This window comes from Peromyscus maniculatus, chromosome 23 (genome assembly GCF_049852395.1).
Source record: "Peromyscus maniculatus bairdii isolate BWxNUB_F1_BW_parent chromosome 23, HU_Pman_BW_mat_3.1, whole genome shotgun sequence".
In the NCBI taxonomy this organism is placed as follows: Eukaryota; Metazoa; Chordata; class Mammalia; order Rodentia; family Cricetidae; genus Peromyscus; species Peromyscus maniculatus.
The window spans coordinates 21,849,610-21,870,723 of record NC_134874.1 but is presented as its reverse complement, the minus strand read 5'-3'; the positions used below and the strand labels follow the sequence as shown (position 1 = coordinate 21,870,723).

Genomic DNA, 21,114 nt, shown 5'->3' with positions numbered 1-21,114 from the left:
TGGTGGTCCAAAAAAGCCTGCTACGCTCATGACCTCTACAAAGGTTGTCCTTTGGCTACCACATGCATATGTGTACATGTACACAAACACAGCTGAGTGGTGGGGCATGCGAAGCTAGCTGACAGACAGGAGGACACTGGGATGTTCTATATGGCAAATGTGTTGCTCTGATTGGTCAATAAATAAAACACTGATTGGCCAGTGGCTAGGCAGGAAGTATAGGCGGGACTAACAGAGAGGAGAAAAGAAAGAACAGGAAGGCAGAAGGAGTCACTGCCAGCTGCCGCCAGGACAAGGAAGATGTAAAGTACCGGTAAGCCGCGAGCCACGTGTTAGGGTATAGATTTATAGAAATGGATTAATTTAAGCTATAAGAACAGTTAGCAAGAAGCCTGCCACGGCCATACAGTTTGTAAGCAATATAAGTCTCTGTGTTTACTTGGTTGGGTCTGAGCGGCTGGGGGACTGGCAGGTGAGAGAGATTTGTCCTGACTGTGGGCAAGGCAGGAAAACTCTAGCTATAGGAGGAAGTCCTGGAGGCGATGTCATGTCTGGCAGAACCCAGGGAGGCTCTGGGCTGGAGTCAGCCTCAGCAAGAGACAGGAGGGAGAAACAGACAAGTTATTACTGCATGGAGGAAGATGCAGAGACGCCAGAGCCCAGGAGGCAGCCTCCCCAAGGACCACACTCGTCAGCTCTCCCAAGCACAGGAAGGAACCAAATGCTGGAGGAAAGTTCAATTTGCAGGCAGGTTTTGACACTCGAGAAAAACACCCTCCTCTTTTCTGCTTGGCAGTCCCAAGGCACGGCCCCCTATGACCCCTAACTGTCAGCTACAGGCACTTCACTGACTGGGCACCCACCATGCCAGCCTCACTTCTGGGCAACAATACACAGAAGTCAGCAAGATGGACGGAGCCCTACTCCTGAAGAAGCTTCTGGCTTACTGGATGGATGGAGAAGAGCTAGGAGAAGATACAAGACAGTGCTGAGCACCATGGAAGAAAATACTCAGATGGGGTGGACAGAGTACAGGCTGGGGCAGGGAGAGCGTGCTCACTATACATAGAGTGGCAGTATGTTGTGTGATACTTTGTTTGTGTTCTGACAAATAAAGCTTGCTTGGAGTCAGAGGGCGGAGCTAGCCACTAGTGAACCACAGAGGTTTGGAGGACTGTAGAGAGAGGGACAGGAAGTGGTAAGGCGGGGCTGAGACAGGATCTAGGCCCTTTTGGTTGGAGGAACGGAAGGGGTAGGAAGTCACTGGTGGCTGCTCCCCTGCTTCTCTGATCTTTTAGGTTTTCACCCCAATATCTGACTCCTGGTTTTTACTGATAAGATTAATTAGATTTACACTTCATCAGTACAAGAGCATATGTGAAAAGATAAGCAGTTGACCCTTGTTACTAGGCACAAAGTCTCAAAAATCCCCCGAATTTACTATCTTGCCAGTGACATGACTCACCAGAGAGGACCCTTAAACAACTTCAGGATAGAGGCTGGCAGCCAGAAACACCAACCATGTGAGTGGAATTTAATTACCAATGACTGCCAATTAAAAGGAGTCATTGTGTGATTAATATGTCAAGATAAAGCCTAAGAATTACTCAGCAAAGGTCATTCTCTGGTACATAGAGAATTTGAAGTGACCCTGGCATAAAAGATATCTTGTCTGGGGAAAAAAAAAAGACTTCAAGGCTCTGAATAGGGCCACTGAGATGGCTCAGTGAGTAAAGACACTTACTATCAAACCTGATACCCTGAGTTTCAACCCCACCCCCAACCCACACGGTGGAAGGAGAGAACTGATTCCCTCAAGTTGTCCTCTACCATCCACATGTGTGCCCACATTCCTGCTCATACACACAAAAATAAATAAATCTTTTTAAATGAGTAACGATAATGAATATTATTCTGAACAGGCCACCTAAGATGGTCTCAAAACAAAACATCTCTTCTGTATAATATCCACAAGAGGGCAGTAGGACCCTCTTTAGCAGCACACAAAATAACAGCCCTTGCTTTTTTTGGTTGCATTGGGTTTGTTTGTTTGTTTAATGATTCATTCTCATGGTAGCCTTACTCAGTCTTTTCCTAGAAAGCACTCAACACTTGTGATCTTCATTTCAGGGAAGCAAGTGACACGAGGATCCGCGAAGAGAAGCGGACGGACTCTGGTCCGCACACCTCCAGTTTGAATCTACTGTTAGGGTAGGTTCCATCTACCTTCCCTGCCTTTAGTACACTGACTGCATCGAATAGATGTGCGAACTTGCCAGAGATGGGACCCAGCCCCAACACCATCTCTGTGATTCACTGTTCACTAGTGTCTGACTCTTCTAACCAAAAGCCAATAGCCACCGGCACAAGGAAACTATAAATGCAGCCCACCACACACACCCCCCAAAAAAAACCTCAAACATGCTTCATTACCAGTGTTCGGCAATTTTTTCTCCCTTGTTGTGAGGTTCCCACATGTGAGATTACAATGTCATGTCACAGTGTCTCAGGGTTGGATGTGCCTGAAGCCCACGTCCTATCCCCAAGGCCAGAATCTCCATCCTCCAGAGGTAGACAAGGGCTTCGGGGCCCTTCGAGGCCAGGACCCACAGACACAGAAGGAAGCCATCCACCATTCCAGAAAGGAACGAAGAGAGAATAATAGAAGGACTGCAAGACTGATAAACTCACTGCTAAAGGAGGCTTCTGGAATTTTCTTTAAACTCTGAGAAACCAAAGCAGAGGCATTGTTCAAAGCCCTCACCTTGGCAGTGCCGGTCTGTGATCCGTAGAAAATCTTCACTCCAGACACGTGTGACTCCTTCTTCTGAAGGGAGAGTGAGTTGCCGGGTGCTCCAGGGACACTTTTCTCCTGGGAGCGAGTGACCTTGAAGGTAAAGAAGAGAAGGGAATCCATCAAGACTCTCCCTCACTTTGGGAGGAATAAAAACAAGCTTGGACTCTGACTCTGTGATTCTCTTCATTTTTCTGGGTGTACCCCTCAACTCATCCTTGTGATCTCATTGGGTCCTTAAAAGGCAGGACCCACCTTTTTCAAACTTACATATGCCCATTCCCTGCAGAGGAAAGCTGTAGCCTACCTGTTTATGGAGGACTGGTCCCAGGACAGATGGACACACATAGCTACAGGACCTCTTCCCTTAGGGAGATGTACACAATGTCTACCCCTCCTTCGTGGACTCCAACAACAAACCATTCCACTGAAGCCTAACCTGGGGACCTTAAAGTCCCAGCCCAGAATGGAGGATGACTTCCCTACAGCTGCATGGGTGGAGTCCTCTGCTCAGGTAACCTCTCACAACCTCTAGACTCCAGCACCTTCCAAGACCACAAGGCTATGTGTAATCAAAACAATATTACATACAACTGGCCAAGAGGAATGAGGTTGGGGGAAGTGACCAGAATCTCAGCTGGGTCTCGGACTACCCCTCCTCCTGGGAGGGAAAATCAAGTCCCCAAGCCTGATCTCCAGAGGTCTCTTGTAAGCAGTCACAGGTTCTAATGAAGCCAACTGTTACACTCAGAGGATGGCACATGCACATACATATACACATACACACACCAACAACAACAGTATTCAAGTAATTTTCTTTTGCTTTGTTTTGTTTTGTTTGGGGGGGCGGTTGTTGTTGTTTTGAGACACAGTCTACCTGTGTAGCCCAGGCTGGCCTCAGACTAATCATTCTCCTGCCTTAGCCTGGAAAGTACTGAGATTACAAGCCTGCTCCCTCCACCCTGGCTTCAAATGTCTCATTAAAAAAAAAAATGGCACAGAATTTACTTAGAACTTACACACATCCTCCCAGACACTTTTTTTTTGGAGGGGGGTGGGGAGTTGGGAGGGCAGGGTTTCTCTGTGTAGTTTTGGTGGCTGTCCCGATCTCACTCTGTAGCCCAGGCCAGCCTCAAACTCAGAGATCCGCCTGGCTCTGCCTCCTGAGTGCTGGGATTAAAGGTGTGCGCCACCACCGCCCGGCTCCTTGCAGAGACTTTAAACCATCTATAGATACATTTGATCCAATGGAAATGTTATATAGTTTTTACACTGTTTGGTTTTGAGAATGGTATTGTCAACTCCTTTCTCCAAAACTAAAACATTCCTTCTGGCAGGGAGGCTCAACAGAGGCATGAAACTCACAAGAAACTTAGGAGACTCAGGAAGCCCCCACCATGGCTATGTAAGCAGCAAACGATTGCTGGGGAGAAGAAGAGCTCCCCACAGAGGAGCTGCCTGCGAGGTGTGCAGGAGCCTTCAGAGATGTTCAGTCATCACCCATGCTGGGGCAGGACTTTTAGGTGACACCGCTTCCCAAGTGGTACTCGAGCTGCTGGTAATAACCCCAATACACTGACAGGCTCACAAAGCCCGACCTGGATGAAAACATTCCTTTAGTCTGCCACAGTGCTCTCTCCTGGGGTGAACAGAAACAGTATCTAAGAAAAGGTCACATGGCAAATAAAGAGCTCTGCACACAGTTGATAAAGAAGTTTGGCTGTGTGTGTGTGTGTGTGCGCGCGCGCGCACGCGCGCGCGTGCGCAAGCTCACCTGTAAGTCAAATGCTCATGGAGGACAGAAGAAGGTGCTGGATCCCCTGGTACCAGAGTTACAGACCATTATAAGTCACCTGACATGGATGCTGGGAACGGAGTTCGGGTCCTCTGCAAGAGCAACTCATGTTCTTAACTGCAGAGCCTTCTCTCCAGCCCACATCCAGGTTTTATGTGGGTTCTGGGGATTGAACTCAGGTTGTCAGGTTTGCATGGCAAGAGCTTTGACCAGCTGAGCCAACTCCCCAGTGCAGTTGCCAAGTATTTTCTACTCTTGGCTTAATCCTGAACACCAGGATAAGGAGGGCAAACTGTGCAATTCTTATGTTCTGACCTTCAGTGGGTGTAAGGAAGGATTCTGCTATTCCCTGAAGGGTGTGAAACAGCTTTATTTTTCTCTCCTTTATATTTATTTATTTGTTTGTTTTTTGGGTTTGGGTTTTTTGAGACAGGGTCTCTCTACATAACCCTGGCTGTTTTGGAATTCACTGTGTAGACCAGGCTAGCCTCAAACTCACAGAGATCCACCTGCCTCTGCCTCTTGGGTGCTGGGATTAAAGTCGTGCGCCACCACCGCCCGGCTACTTCTCTTTGTAGATTAAAATTCCATTATAAAATTTTCTGACTTAGTCCATTATAACACAGTCTCTAAAATTAATGTATTAAAAAAAAATCTAGACAGTGGGGAGGAAGGAATGGGAGGAAAGGAGAGAGGGGAAACTGTGGTCGGCATATAAAATAAATTTTAAAAAATCTAGACAAACAAAAATGTGATTTAATGTTGCTATGAGCATTAGGACTGTCAGGAGGTAGAGGCAGGAGGACTGCCTAGAGTTCAAGGCTGGCTGGCTACATAGTGTGCAGCAGGCCAGCCAGAGACACATAACAGAACTCTATCCCACGAGCTAGATGGGTAGGTGGGCATAGATCCTGTGGCCAAGCCTCATGGCTGGAGATTGATCTCTAGAACCTACATGATAGAAGGAAGGAACCAACTCCTGAAAGCATATACTCTGCCTGCAGAGGCCCCCAGATTGGTTCCCAGCACCTATATCCAATTATAATCACCTGCAACTCCTACTCCAGAAGATCCACCGCCCTCTTCTGGCCTCCACAGGCACTGCACTCACGTGCATATACCGACACATAGGCACCCAATTAAAAATAAAATGTTTTAAGGGGGAGAAAGTGAGAGAGAAAAACTACCCCAATTACCTGCTTCTTGATGACAACCTGGACACAGATCCAAAGAGTGACTCCCACAGCACAGCCCAGATAGATGTAGAACCTGTTCACCCACAGCAACAGCAAAGGTGAAGAAAAGTCCCACACATCCAGAGGACCTAAGTTTAAAACAACACACAGCTGTAACAATGCATGCAGCCACACAGAAAGATGCCCACTGGTGTTTCAAAAATTAAAAGCAGCCAGGCAATGGTGGCGCATGCCTTTAATCCCAGCACTCGGGAGGCAGAGGCAGCTAAATCTCTTGATTTTGATTGAGTTCCTGGACAGCCAAGGCTACTCGGAGAAACTCTGTCTTGAAAAATAAAAATCAAAAATTAAAAAATAAAAATAAAAATAATTAAAAGCAAACTTCATATTTAACGATCTAAGAAATTTCAATGGTTGATTTATTTTTGGTTGAAACAAGATTTCATTATGGAGACCAGGCTACACTCAAACTTACAACAATCCTGTCTCACTATCCAAACAGCACCATGTCTACCCTTTTTGTTGTTTGTTTGTTGTTTCTTTTATGAGGCTCTCTCTAGCTCTGGATATCCTGGAATTCACTATGCAGACCAAGCTGGCCTCAAACTTAAAGAAATCCACCTGCTTCTGCCTCCCAAGTATTGGAACTAAGGGCATATGCCACAATGCCCAGAGTCCTGATTTTTTTTTTTTTTTTTTTTGGTTTTTCGAAACAGGGTTTCTGTATATAGCTTTGTGTCTTTCCTGGAACTCACTCTGTAGCCCAGGCTGGCCTTGAACTCACAGAGATCCACCTGCCTCTGCCTCTGGAGTGCTGGGATTAAAGGCGTGCGCCACCACCGCCCAGCCTGATTTTTTTTTAATATTTACTTTTTTAACTTTTACTTATGTGCAGGCTTGTGTACCTGCATATGTATATGTGCACATGTGCATACGTGCAATAAGCCATGGAGGACAAAGACACTAGATCCCTTGAAGTTGCTGTTACAGGTGCCTATGGGTGCTGTACCCCAGCCCTCTGGAAAAGTGGCAAGTGTTCTTGACCACTGAGCCATCTCTCCAGCCCACATGCAACTCTTTTTAATTTGAGGCTTGCCTTAAACACTGAAGCTGAAAGAAATTTCAAAGGACTTGAAAACTGAAATTTAGGGTTTACAAGTGTGTTCAATGGAGCCAGAAGTGTATAAGGAGGGAGCCATTTTTTTCTTTCTGAGGTTAGGCCAGTTTCCTTCAAAACATACGCCTTTCTACTTTCCACACCCAATCAATGCCTGTAACAGGTATATCCCAGAAAGGCAAAAAAAACTAGTTAGTTAAGAGAATGGATTGGTCCTCCCTGTTCCCAGTAGTGACTACCCCCTTGCTAATATGTGCATTCGGTAGACTGAGGCAAAAGGAACACTAAATTTGGAGGCTAGCTTGGGCTACATGACAATTTCCTAATCCTCCTGGGTAGTGACTTCCTAGGCAGCCTCAGCTACATACTGAGTGCCAAGCAAGTTGCTACACAAATGAGTTTCAGACCTGGGCTACATGGTGAGTCTCAAACTCTCCTGAACTATACAGTGAGTTCTAGCTCAACCTAGAATACAAAACGAGGCCCTTTCTGAAGAAAAACAAAAATATAATGAAACGACAGAGGGGGAAAAATAAAATACAATAAAAACAAAAAGCAAAACACCGAGTGCAACAACCTATGGCCCCTGCGTGGGGAGAGAAGCTGTTTCCTCCTGCCCGCCCGAGACTCTGGCCAGCCCGTCCTCACCCATCCTCCGCGGAGCCCAAGCCCCGCAGGTCGCCAGCAAACGCAGACAGCGCCGGCCTGCTAGCAGAGGGACCGGATTCACAGAACCAGGGAAGCCATGCCGTCGGCGAGCCCGCCCGCATTGGCCACAGAGGACAGAGGCGGGCCCAGGAGCAGACGGAGCTAGCGGAAGCTCAGAGCTCCTCTCTGATTGGCTCAAATGAGGAAAGGGGCGGGACCAGAGGGAAGCCCCGCTCATAACGCTGGGAAAGATACTGGGGCACTTCCTGTCCTTCTCGGATTGGCTCAGAGTAGAAAGGGGCGGGCCCGTGGGAGGCGGTTTGCCCTAGAGTGGGAAAAGACGGGACAGAGGGAAGTACTATCAAAAAAGGAATCACAACCTTGGAGTGGTGCAGGCCGTTAATCCTCGCATTCAGGAGGCAGAGGCAGACGGATCTCTGTGAGTGCATAGTTCGAGGCCAGCTTGGTCTACGTAATGAGTTCCAGGACATACGTAGGCCGCGGCTATGTAGAGAGACCCTGTCTCAAAATAATTAAGTAAATGAATGAAAGAAATGAATGACAGCTCATTGACACGGGCCTGTAAATCCAGCGCTCTTGAGGCTGAGGCAGGAGCATCACGAGATTCAGGACAGCTATTCTTTGGAGCAAGAGTCTCACGTGTATCCCTGGCTGTAACTTGCTATATAGAACAAACTGGCTTCGAATTTACAAAGCGATTAGCTTGCCTCTGCCTCCCGAGTGCATAAGCCACTACGCCGGGCCAAGAGAATTATTAAATGAGAGAGAAAAAAAAAAAAAAAAAGAATCTGCCGGGTGGTGGTGGCGCACGCCTTTAATCCTAGCACTCAGGAGGCAGAGCCAGGCAGATCTCTGTGAGTTCGAGGCTGGCCTACCTGGTGAGTTCCAGGAAAGGCGCAAAGCTACACAGAGAAACCCTGTCTCGAAAAAAAACAAAAAGGAAAAAAAAAAGGAATCTTAAGAAGAAAAGAAGAAAAAAAAAGACCAAATACTGCCAGGCTTAGTAGCGCATTCTTCTAATCCCAATATTCGAGAGACTGAAGCAGGAGGATCATACATAAGTTACAGACCAGCCTAGGTTACATAGTGAGACTTTATTTCTTTCAGTTGCTCTGTGTAGCTTTGGAGCCTGTCCTGGAACTCACTCTGTAGCCCAGGCTGGCCTCGAACTCACAGAGATCCGCCTGCCTCTGCCTCCCAAGTGCTGGGATTAAAGGCGTGTGCCACCACCGCCCGGCCAGACTTTATTTCAAAATAACAACAACAACAAAAAAAAAAAAAAAAAAAAGGGGACATTGACTATAGGATGTAGCCCAGGTCGGCGGACTCATTTGCTTTGTAACTGTAATAAATCGACTGTAGCAGGCATTGATTGGGTGTGGAAAGTAGAATGTGAAGTGAATATTAGATGATCCTGAGGTTTTAGAGTAGACGTCTCTGGGAGTGTCTGCTAAGAGTATATACTTAAGTATTTAAGGCTAAAACCATACGATGCTCTGCTTGGCGAGAGGTGATCAAACAGGATCTCAAGTAGCCCAGGCTTGTTTCAAACTCTCTGTGTAAGCCAGGATGACCTTGAACTCCTGATAGCCTTATCGATACCTGAAAAATTCTGGGGTTATAGGTGAGGACCATCACACCTGGTGATTTTCTTTAAAATAATACAATAGCCGGGCGGTGGTGGTGCACGCCTTTAATCCCAGCACTTGGGAGGTAGAGGCAGGCAAATCTCTGTGAGTTCGAGGCCAGCCTGGTCTACAGAGTGAGATCCAGGAAAGGCGCAAAGCTACACAGAGAAACCCTGTCTCGAAAAAGAGTAAAATAATTCAATAAAGAGAGGATAAAATAAGAATGGAAGCCGGTTGATAATTATTGAAGCAAGACGATAGAATTGAACCAGAACACCCTGTTTCCACCGGGTCAATAAACATTTTTCACCCGCCAATAGGAGTTGCGGGCGCCCGTGAATGACGTCATCGAAGGACGCCTTCCTTTGAGGGCGGAGATAGATGGCGTAAAAGCCTCAGTGCGCAGGCGTCGTTGCTTTCTTAGCTTCTGCCGGGTTAGCGCTCCGCCCGACGCCGGCGCAGTAGGGCAGGCGGGTGCGTAGGGACTGCCGCTGAGGCGTAGGTCCGCGCGGAGCCGCACACTCCTGGGTCCCACGCGCCGCGGGGTCGTTACAGCCGAGCCCTTGGAGAGCCCGAAGTCTGTGAGCAGCCGCCATGTCGATCTTCACCCCGACCAACCAGATCCGACTGACCAATGTGGCCGTGGTGCGGATGAAGCGGGCAGGCAAGCGCTTCGAAATCGCCTGCTATAAAAACAAGGTCGTCGGCTGGCGGAGTGGCGTGTGAGTGATCCTGGGCCCGGAGTCCAGCGATCGGGGCTACCCGGAGGCCTGGCCTCTCTAACCGCGGCCCCTGAGAGCTATGGGTACCTTTCAGGCCTCGTTGGCTCGATTCGAACTGGCTTCTGGTTTGGGATTTTGTTGGTGTCAGAAACTGCCAACTAGGAACTCCGTCCTAGCTGGGCCTGGTGGCCTAGGCCTGTAATCCCAGCGCTCAGGAGACTGGGGCAGGAGGATTGCTGTGAGTTCCAGGCCAACCTGGAACTAGTCTCGTGTGTGTGCGTGTGTGTGACTCCGTCTCCTTAGACAAAACAAAGCTGCAGCCTAGAAGCCCCGAAATTAGGGGAGCTTCTCGGATAAATGACTTAAGGCGGGAATCGGGTATACTCCAAATACGATCACAAAGAAAAGAAACATACTATGGCCATTTTCCTGGAATGGTAATCGGGAAGCTGATCCTACAAATACTGAAATTAGTACAGCCGATGTCACATACACACCCCTCAGAATCCCCAGTTTTATCCAAGTGCGTAGTGTCTCCACTACTGCCATCTAGGGACGGAATTCCAGGGTGGAAGTCTTCAGCACCACACCCTACCACACCCTCAGTTTCCTTTCGTAAAACAATGACGTGTTTTTGCCTTTTTTTTTTTTTTTTAATCCGTGATTAAGTGAGAGACTACAGATACTGTCCTGAGTTTGAGATTGTTCCTGCCAGGTAGACACCTTGGGGAGGGGGGGTGGGGGTTCAGTTTCTCTTCTTTTGGTTTTGGTTTTTTGAGACAAGGTAGCACAGAACACTATATAGCTGAGGCTGTCCTTGAACTCCCAGTTTCTGCCGCCACCTCCTAAAGGGCTGGGATTGCAGATGAGCACCGCACACGCGACAGGCAGCATTTGCCATTTATCTTGTTGCCATCTTGTGTTGAAATGTGAATGGATTTCCAGCTGATCAGTGAATTCACATGGGACTTTCTCTCCTGCCCTTTCAAGGGAAAAAGACCTTGATGAAGTTCTGCAGACCCACTCAGTGTTTGTAAATGTTTCCAAAGGTCAGGTCGCCAAGAAGGAGGACCTCATCAGTGCATTTGGGACAGATGACCAGACTGAAATCTGCAAACAGGTAGGTTCTGCCATTGCAGCATAGGACATTCCCATGTTCGTAGGCAACATCAGGAGCTCTGTTCTTCCTTGATGAGTTTTTGTTTGTTGTTTTAGCTTTTTTTTTTTTTTCCAGTTTATGTTATTGGAAGATTTGAGAGTTTTGTATGGTGTTTGTATGTTGTATGTTGCTGGTTTTTTTGAGACAGGGTCTCACTGTGTAGTGCAAGCTGACATCATACTCAATTGCATAGCTATGCTGGACTGGAACTTCTGATCCTCCTGAATCAGGCCACCACACTCAGCTCCAGTATAACATTGGGAGTGGGGGAGCGGGAGATGGTATATCACACTGTAGCTCTGGCTGTCCTAGAGCTCATTGTATAGACCAAGCTGGCCTCAAACTCACAATAATCCACCTGCCTCTGCCTCCTGAATGCTAGAATTAAAGGTGTGCACCACCATGCCCAGCTGGTTTATCTTTTATGTGTGTGTATCTCAAGCAAGTGTGCGCATTTGTGCAAGGCGCCTGCAGAGACCAGAATATGGCATTGGATCCCCTGGATCTGGAGTTCAAAGTGTTTGTGAGCCCCTGGTGTGGGTGCTGGGAATTGAAATCTGATCCTCAAGAAGAGCAGCAAGCACTCCACTGTGCCTTCTCTCCAGCTCCTCCAGTATCACTTTAACACAAATTTTCCATTTCTGTTGCTTTAATTCCAGGAAATACCAGTTACAGTATTAGTAGGCGTCTGCTTGCTGTGCATACACAGCTTTATTGAAACAACATAAACCAAGAGGACTAAGACGTTGAGATAGCTGTATTGTAACAAACAGGCGGCAGAGAAGTTCTGGGAGGAGACTGCAATGAAATAGCTTGCCATGGTGGAAAGGGCCTCTCCAGAGGCAAAGAGGGTGCAGGTGCCGCAGCTTCTCCAGTCCTCTCACCTTGTTCAGGATGGTGAGGGTTACCCCAGTCAAGGGGAGGGGTGCAGTCTGGTCCTCTTCAGGCAGGTCGAAAGTCTCGAAATGTAGAGGATAGACAGGAAAGAACTTTCTGTTTCTGGATCGGCATCCTTGGATGCAGGAGCCCTGCTTTGTCCCTTCACGGTTTTCCATAATCTTTTTCACAGTGAAAGTTGGTTGTTTGTCTAAGGGGTCTCTTAATCTTCAGTGGCTTTTCTGTAGCTCTGCAGATGGTTTTCAAAGCATTTCTGCCCGTTTTTTGGTTTTTCGAGACAGGGTTTCCCTGTGTAGCTTTGCACCTTTCCTGGAACTCACTTTGGAGACCAGGCTGGCCTCGAACTCACAGAGCTCTGCCTGCCTCTGCCTCCCGAGTGCTGGGACTAAAGGCGTGCGCCACCACCGCCCGGCCATTTCTGCCCCTTTTAAGTAAGGCTGGCAGGGCACTGAAACTTGCAATTTGTATTCTAAGGCCTTGACAGTGGACCCCAGCTTCAGCCTCCTTAGGAGCCATGATTGCCTGGTTCTCCGAACTAACGAAGAGCCAAGTAGCCGTCCTGGAATGCTCCAAAGTATTTGGTTTCTTGTTTGTTTGTTTGTTTGTTTGTTTTTATCATTGTTTTTGTTTTTGGAGACAAAGGGAACCACCACATCCAGCTTCTGGATTTTTTTAAATCAAACTTTAGAAATTAACTTTTCTAATAAATCACATCTTTTTACATTACTGGGCTTCCTGCCCCCCCCACCCCAGACTCACTGTGCAGTTCTGGTTGACCTGGAATTTGCTATGCTCACCAGGCTGGCCTTGAACTCATACCTACCTGTGGTTTGTTTTTTGGGTTTTTGTTTGTTTGTTTATGGTGGTGGTTCTAAGGAGTGAGCCCAGGTCCTTTTTTTGGGGGGGTGGGTATGTCATGCCTCTAGAACAGTGGTTCCTGATGCTTTGACCCTTTAATACAATTCCTCATGTTGTGGTGAACTCCCAACCATAAAACTATTTCCTTCCTACTTCAAAACTGTAATTTTGCTACTGTTAAGAATCATAATGTGCGCCGGGCGGTGGTGGCGCACGCCTTTAGTCCCAGTACTCGGGAGGCAGAGCCAGGCGGATCTCCGTGAGTTCAAGGCCAGCCTGGGCTACCAAGTGGTTTCCAGGAAAGGCACAAAGCTACACAGAGAAACCCTGTCTCGAAAAACCAAAAAAAAAAAAAAAAAAAAAAAAAGAATCATAATGTGCCAGGCAGTGGTGCACCCTTTTAACCTCAGAACTCTGGAGGCAGAGGCAGGTGGATCTCTGTGAGTTCAAGGTCAGCCTGGTCTACAGAGTAAGTTACAGGACAGCCAAGGCTACAAAGAGAAACCTGTATTTAAAAAAAAAAAAAAAAAAAAATGAAACAAAACAATCATAATGTAAATGTCTGATATACCAGGCATGTGGCGCATGCCTTTAATCCCAGTACTCGGGAGGTAGAGGCAAGCGGATCTCTGTGAGTTTGAGGCCAGCCTGGTCTACAAAGTGAGATCCAGGAAAGGCGAAAAGCTACACAGAGAAATCCTGTCTTGAAAAACCAAAAAAAAAGAAAAATAAATTCTGATATACAGGATATTGTATCTGAGGTTGCAACCCACAGATTAAGAACTGCTGCTCTAGATGGATTTTTCTCCCCTCTCTCTAGCTGGCCCACAAGCGTGATCTTGGAGCTGCTTATTATCCAGTGCTGGATTTAGGCAGCAGATGGTTCTACATGAGCAGCTGCAGAGAATAAAAACTTCTTTTCCTCCCTGCTAACTAATTCTGTGCAGTAGAGAAAGATAACTAAAACTGATGGGGGCTTTCTCTATGTTCTGCCATTTTTAGATTCTGACTAAAGGAGAAGTTCAAGTGTCAGATAAAGAACGCCACACACAGCTGGAGCAGATGTTTAGGGATATTGCAACCATTGTGGCAGACAAGTGCGTGAACCCAGAAACAAAAAGGCCCTACACGGTTATCCTTATCGAGAGAGCCATGAAGGACATCCACTACTCGGTCAAACCCAACAAGAGCACAAAGCAGCAGGTGAGCGCTCTTTGGTGTCCTCGGAACGTTCCCAGCCTTCGATGGTGCTGCCTTCCAAAGCAGAGCGTTACTTTCTCTCCGTGATCTCACTTCTGTAGGCTTTTCTAGGATTGCCTGTGTCCTGGCCATGAGCCCACTGGCATAATGTAACCATGTTCGCGTCGACATACGTCAGTGCAGCACGCGTCTGAGTGAGTCTAACTCCCGTTGTGTCGTGACAGGCTTTGGAAGTGATAAAGCAGTTAAAAGAGAAGATGAAGATCGAGCGTGCCCACATGCGCCTGCGCTTCATCCTGCCCATGAATGAGGGCAAGAAGCTGAAGGAGAAGCTGAAGCCGCTGATGAAGGTCGTGGAGAGTGAGGACTACAGCCAGCAGCTGGAGATAGTAAGATGATGGCGGTGGGGAGCCAGCGGTGCACCCCGGGCCCCGAGATGAGACCGTCAACCATTACTCTTGGCTTCATTCTACCAGAAAAGCTTAGTTTCTGATCATAAGTGCTGCATTTCTTACTTTTGTCTAGCTCTGACCCAAATACTTGAGAGAACAGAATAAGGGCGTGAGGTGTATTTGGCTCAGTCCGTGACTGCTTGGCCTCATCCACACAGGCAGAACAGGAAAGAGAGGGAAGCGGGAAATGGAGACCAGGTGTGCCGTATAGAGACAGGCCCCCAGACATCTACTTCCTCCATGTAGACCTCACCTCCCCAAGTTTCCAGACTTGGCAAATTAGTACCAACTGGAGATAAAACATGGGCCTGTTGGGAACGTTTCATATTCAAACCATGTAATAGTATTAAGAAGTTGCAGGCTAGGCTAACATGTCAAGGTGTAAATAGGGTACTGCAGTTAAGTACACACACGATTTTATTTGCTCAAGTTATTCATACTAGAATTATGTTGGTTGTGTTCATTTTCTTTTAAGTAGTAAGATATATTTTACAGAGTCTTCTATTATGGGACAACTAATAATAAAAATGGAGCCAGATAGTGTACCCTTGTCATCCCAGCACTCTGGTGAGTTCAAGGTCATCCTCAGCTGCATAGTAAATTTGAGACTAGAAGTTACCATCTTTCTTTCTACCAGAACATGTTTTATGCATTAGCAATGAGAGGATTTTTTGCTGAGAAACAGCATCCCAACACTCTAACATCTGAACTTTTCAGAACCCACCATGGCTTCTTAGTATGTCTGCTTCACAGGTGGAGGTGACTGTCACTGACCTATAAGGGTCTAATGCAGTAGTTCTCTCTAATGCTGCCACCCTTTCATACAGTTCCTCATGTTGTGATGACTCCCAACCATATTATTGTTGCTACTTCCTAACTGTAAATCGCTACTGTTATGCATCATAATGTAATATATCTGTTTTCTGATGGTCTTAGGTGACCAGAGGGCTCACAACCCACAGGTTGAGAACTGCTGGTCTAATGCTAGATTTTGGCCTGGAGTGGACCATAGTCTGCTACAACCCCTTTACTTTACAGCTGGGGGATCTGGGTATGTCTTTAATAGGAGTGAGGTACTAGGGATTGAACCCAGGGTTTTGTTTTTGTTTTTGTTGTTTTTATTGAACCCAAGGTCTTAATGCTAGGCTGATGCTGGCTCTCACTGTGAGCTGCAGCACTGGCCAGATGAGTCTTCAGACAGGGGTGGGTACCTGTCCCAAAGGCCAACAGATGCTTAGCAGGCCTCCACTGTGTGAGCAACATCTAGAACACAGCCATAGATCTGCCTTGAGCATTCAAACTGAGTTTATTCTGTGCTGTTATCCATCCTCCCTTGGTAAACAGCTATGTAATCATTGCAGGTATGTCTCATTGACCCAGGCTGCTTCCGAGAAATCGATGAGCTAATAAAAAAGGAAACCAAAGGCAAGGGTTCTCTGGAAGTGCTCAGTCTGAAAGACGTGGAAGAAGGAGATGAGAAATTGGAATGACATGACACTCTCCAGCTCCTCTGCTGGAGCACGACAGAGGACTTCGTTCCCAACAGCAGCAGTTGTTTCTGTGACCGGCCAAGAGCCCTGCTCAAGCAATGTGCCACTTTCCAATCTTGTGTTAAACATTTACCTAGGTACTGGGTGTTTCTGTTGTAAACTGGGGTTTCCAGCAAAAATGACAATCCCAAAATACAGTGTCCAGAACAGCTCTTCACTGCTGTCTATGCCTTTATAGTTCCGCAGGAAAGATCAGAGATGCTGGGGCATAAGAAGGCAGATTTAGAATGTGAGAGATCACTGGAGAGAGGTCTGTGTGACAAAGAGGAGTGTTTGCTGGGACAAAGATGTGGTGATTTTGCATAATGAAGTCCAGGTCAGGGGTGTGAGCTTGGAGACTTCCTGGTTCTCTATATACAGACATATAATGACTAGGGAAATTTTGAATTTTCAACAAACATGGTACCACAACTGACTTACATTATTCTTGGTAAAATATATAAAGTCATTAATACTAATCCTAAAAAAAGTTTATAATATATGTTAGTATAGCTAAAATTATACGTAATCAATAAAACCTATTTTTATTAAGCTCTGGCTTGCATTTCTAGACAGTTTCCTTTTGGGTCTGGTTTTTGTATTAGGTACTTTCCTCGCTGATGTGATGAATTGCCTGACAAAAGGTGTTAAGGAAGAAAAGGTTTTACTTTAGCTCAGTTTGAGGAATGACATTCCATCACAGCAGAGAAGGCATGGTGGCAGAATCATGAGGTCATGTTGCACCTGCAGTCAGGAAGTGGACAAAGATGAATTCAGATGCTCAGCTTTCTTTTATTCAGTCAGGGCCCCAGCCCATACAGTAAACCCAATCTAGAGACTCTCACAGATGTGACCAGAGCTTTATTCCCATGGTGATTCTAGATCCTGTCAATTTGACAGTATTAACCATCAGTTTGGGGGTTTTTGTTGTTGTTGGTTTGGTTTGTGTTTTGAGGGTCTTGAAATCAAAGGCCTTTCTTTATACCAGCACTTGGGAGACAGAGGCAGGCAGATCTGGCTTCAAAGGCCAGCCTGGTTTACAGATGAGCCCAGGACAGCCAGGGCTACACAGAGAAACCCCATCTCAAAAACACAATTGGGAGGGGGGTTGCTGGAGATGGCTCAATGCTCTTCTAGAGGACTCAGGTTCAAATCCCAGAACTCACATGGCAACTCACACCTGTCTATAACTCCAGTTCCAGGGCTACCCTCACACAGACATACAGGCAGACAAAACACCAGTGAACATTAAATATAAATAAATAAAGATCTGAGACTATTTTTTGGGTTTGTTTTCAATTTTTTTTCTTCCTACTATTCAGAGTCGATCCTCCTGCCTCGGCCTCCTGAATTATAGGCCTGTGCCCAACCCCTATTTTTAGAGTTCATTCACCTACAAACTAACATAACATAAGAAATTTAGTTTTCAGAGGCAAAAAGGCCAGCTATCACAAATAAGGTGTTTCTTTCTGGTTTTTGTATTATTTAATAGGTTCTCAGGCCAGCAAGATGGCCAGTAGAGGCCCATACTCCTAAGACTAATGACCTATCCCCAGGACCCACTTGGTAGAAGAGAATGGCTGACTTCTGCAAGTTGTCCTAACTTCCGTTCATGGACCATGGCACATATAAGCCCATATACATAGACACACATTAATAAATGTAAATTGGGAGGGACACAGTGGCACATGGCTTTAATCCCAGTACTGATCTACATAGAGTTCCAGGCCAGCTAAGGCTCCATAGTGAGACCTGTCTCCAAAATAAGTTCTTTGAAAAGACAGGGACTGTGTAGCCCAGCCTTGCCTTGAACTCCTGATCCTTCCTGTCTCACTATCCTCAGTACTAAGACCACAAAGTATGCATCTCCACCCCTGCCCTATGCTCACAATGAGCTTGACCACTGCGTAGTGGTCATTTCACTTTTCTGAGTGTGAGGGAACTTCAAGCCTGATCCCTCACCACTAAGTCGGTTCTAAAGTAAGATTCCATTGTAATACAGAAGGGAGATGTGTATTCTCTGCCAATGGAGATGAACACACAAGATGGTGATGAGCAGAAAGCAAGAGCAGTGTGCCAGCACAAGGTAGGAGGAAGTGAAGGAGGGAAAGAAGTCTAACACCCGTGCTTGGGGGCATCGGACCTGACCTGCAGACAGCGGAGGGGGCTACTGTTCTTTTCTGAAATGTGTGTGTGCACTCAGAGGCTAAAAGAGGCATATAGTCCCCGAGAGCTGAAGTCACAGTTAATGAGTCTGATGTATGTGCTAGAAATTGAACTTGGGTCCTCTGTAAGAACTCTTAAGCACAGAGCTTTGTCTCCAGCCCATAGCCTGCTGTTCTTAACGGCAGCTGAGGGAACACTAAGGATTTAGTTAAGAGGCCAGGGTAATGTTTAACCATCTGTACTGGTTCATTGGTTGTATAGCCTGTGTGCTGAGAATAGAACTCAGAAACCTACTGCTTAGCCATGCCCTCAGCCCCTCACTGGGGTGTTCTAGGCAAGAGCTCTACCACTGAGCCACAGCCCTGGCTCTTACTGATGTCTCTGGTAGTTTGGGCCAGGTCAGTGAGCACTTCTTGTTCTCCTATAGTACAAGGCTTTACACTCTTTGGACAAAGACCCATGGGTTGAGGTTGCCTATAGTAGGAAACACTGTCCACCATTCATTCTCATGACAGGTGGTACTTCAAAAAACAGCCTGTAAGTGCTCCTTGCCTACACTTTTTGTTTAAACTGCTATCAGGCTGGAGGAAAGAAAACAAACCAAGTAAATCCAGATGTTTTATTCTGTAAAGCACATATGCACATACTTCAAACACAGAAAATCAATGAGGGAGGGACGCCATCACAGATCAGTAGTGACCATCATGCAGCAAGGGACGGGAGATGGATCTGCTGCCCTCTAGTCCCACAGTGCCTGCAGGAGGGTCAAAACACAGGAGGCTGGGTTCCTATGCACTGCCAAGAACACAACAGAAACACCAGGTTCCAAATGATGAGAACTTACACAGAATCAAAACTGATTCAAGTCATACCATATGGTGAAAGGGCAAAGGAAAGAGATCAATATGATCTGAAACAACCATTTCACAGGAAGTCACTGACTTCTGACTGCACCCCAGTCGAGGACACCCGAGGTAAGCCAGTGCTGCTGGGGTCGGAGGTCTCCAGTGGCCTAAGGTTCCAATCCTGAGGTTTACCAGCAAGGGGCAGCTGAGTTGTGTGCACTTGCCCAACACTAACAAGTCCTACAAATGTGTCTCCAAGCCCCTAAACTCAGCCACACCCTCCTTCCCCAGCCATCCTCCACTGTCTACTGGCTATGGTGAATACTGGGTTTTAAAGTTCCTATCTGGCCTCAGGACAGGTCATGTCCCAAGTGTTTTGGCACTTCCTCTCCTCAGGCCTGTATTCCTCCCTCCCACCCCTCAGATCCCAGCCGCTGCCTGTCATTAACAAGGTGACTAAAGAGGAACACAGCTGAGCTGAACAGGCCAGTGGAAGTGACTCTTCCCAACTGTTTCACTCCACTTCACTGGGCTTTATTACTCAGCAGCTTAATCTGAAACTTGATGGTCCCAATGACACATTTATACCAGCCAAGTCACGTGGCTTTTTCTTCATCCTGCCTGACAAGGATCTCACTTAAAGAGAAGACTAAATGAAATTCACACATTAGCAATCTTTTTGTTTGGTTTTTTGTTTTTCAAGACAGGATTTCTCTGTAGTTTTAGTGCCTGTCTTGGATCTCGCTCTGTAGCCCAGGCTGGCCTCGAACTCACAGAGATCTGCCTGGCTCTGCCTCCTGAGTGCTGGGATTAAAGGAATGCACCACCACCGCCCGGCCCACATTAGCCATCTTATAAGCAACTCACCACTGGTTTAAAAAAAAAAAAAAAAAAAACTAATGCATCATATAACTACAATGATTAACAATCTTCAACAAAAAAAAAAAAAAAAAAAAAAAAAAAACACTATTGTTTTCCATTAAAGAATGCCTGGGATAAAATTCTCTAGGCCAGTAAGTTTCAGAATACATCAAGTTAACTCCAGTTGAGACAGACTACAGACCTACAGTTATGGAACGAAAGTGCTGACATACCTAAGTATTTATTCCTGCTTGAGAAATAGAGTATCAGTATGTAGCCCAGGCTGGCCTTGAACTTGAGATTCCTTGCCTCAGCCTCCAAAGTGCTGGGCATACATGCATGCATGCATCCCCACACCCAGCAAGTCTGGAACACTGCTTGAGAGAACACTGCATGAGAGCTGTTAAGGCAAAGCGTTGATAGAAACTGAAAATACAAGTAACAGGGAGTGGAAGAGATGATGGTTTTTCAGGTGGAATATGAGAGGGCAAAGGGACAGAGGAACCAGATGATCAAAATTTCCTAAGGAAAATGCTTCCGGTACTGCTCAGTCAATAGCCATCAGAACCTCATGCCTTCTTTCAGATCTCACCAGCATCGTTTCCACATTACACATCTCCTAACATTCATTTTCTATCTGGAGATGTGTGGTGTACAAAAATGAATGCAAAAAAAAAAAAAAATTAACAAGAAAACACATCTCCTTAAAAACAAACACATATACATACATACACACAATACATACATACATACATACACACACACACACACACACCAAGCAAGACCTCCTGTTTGTGACTGTTAGACCAAACCACCGTTCATTCTTTCAGTAACATGCCCTGTGCTGTGGAAGTTAGCCCTCCCTGGGCCTCTACTACACAGCTACTTCTGAAGCTAGTAACTTCTCTACCAGGGGCAGACAACAGCAGAGCACTCCAGTTCCTACCTGCCGGTGTAGAAAATGAAACTTTGATCTTTACTACCTAAGTGACTTTTAGATGCGTAACCTTTCACCTAGGACAGACAAACACGTCTGCCCTAACTAGAGGAATAGTGAAATGTGACTATTTTTTCTTTAAAAAAAAAAGGGGGGGGGGATTTCCTTGCAAGCAAACAGAAAAGAAAGGTATTACAGCTGTCACTATGATCATGAAGCCACGGACATTTAAGAGCCACAGGAGGGAATGGTGGCTTCTGCAATGCAGCATCCTAACAAAGGTGCAAAC

General features: G+C 46.4%; 2 protein-coding genes across 2 annotated transcripts in view; one reads left to right on the top strand and one right to left on the bottom strand.

The window, feature by feature from the left end:
• The window catches only part of LOC102906757 (S-adenosyl-L-methionine-dependent tRNA 4-demethylwyosine synthase TYW1), an 86,815-nt gene extending 79,079 nt beyond the window's left edge, over positions 1-7,736 (bottom strand). The window contains exons 1-3 of the mRNA XM_006971343.4: positions 7,551-7,736; positions 5,786-5,913; positions 2,765-2,887 (exon numbers count right to left, since the gene is read on the bottom strand). Of these exons, the coding sequence (XP_006971405.2) occupies positions 2,765-2,887; positions 5,786-5,913; positions 7,551-7,554 (255 nt within the window). The 5' untranslated portion in view covers positions 7,555-7,736. The remainder of the gene's footprint in view (positions 1-2,764; positions 2,888-5,785; positions 5,914-7,550) is intronic.
• A 136-nt stretch (positions 7,737-7,872) lies between these two features.
• Positions 7,873-16,568, top strand: Sbds (SBDS ribosome maturation factor). The gene is made up of 6 exons (XM_006971344.4): positions 7,873-7,989; positions 9,520-9,921; positions 10,912-11,041; positions 13,838-14,038; positions 14,260-14,424; positions 15,849-16,568. Exons 2-6 carry the CDS (start codon positions 9,794-9,796, stop codon positions 15,975-15,977), a joined length of 753 nt encoding a protein of 250 aa, XP_006971406.1. The 5' UTR covers positions 7,873-7,989; positions 9,520-9,793; the 3' UTR covers positions 15,978-16,568.
• The last annotated feature ends 4,546 nt before the right edge of the window (positions 16,569-21,114 follow it).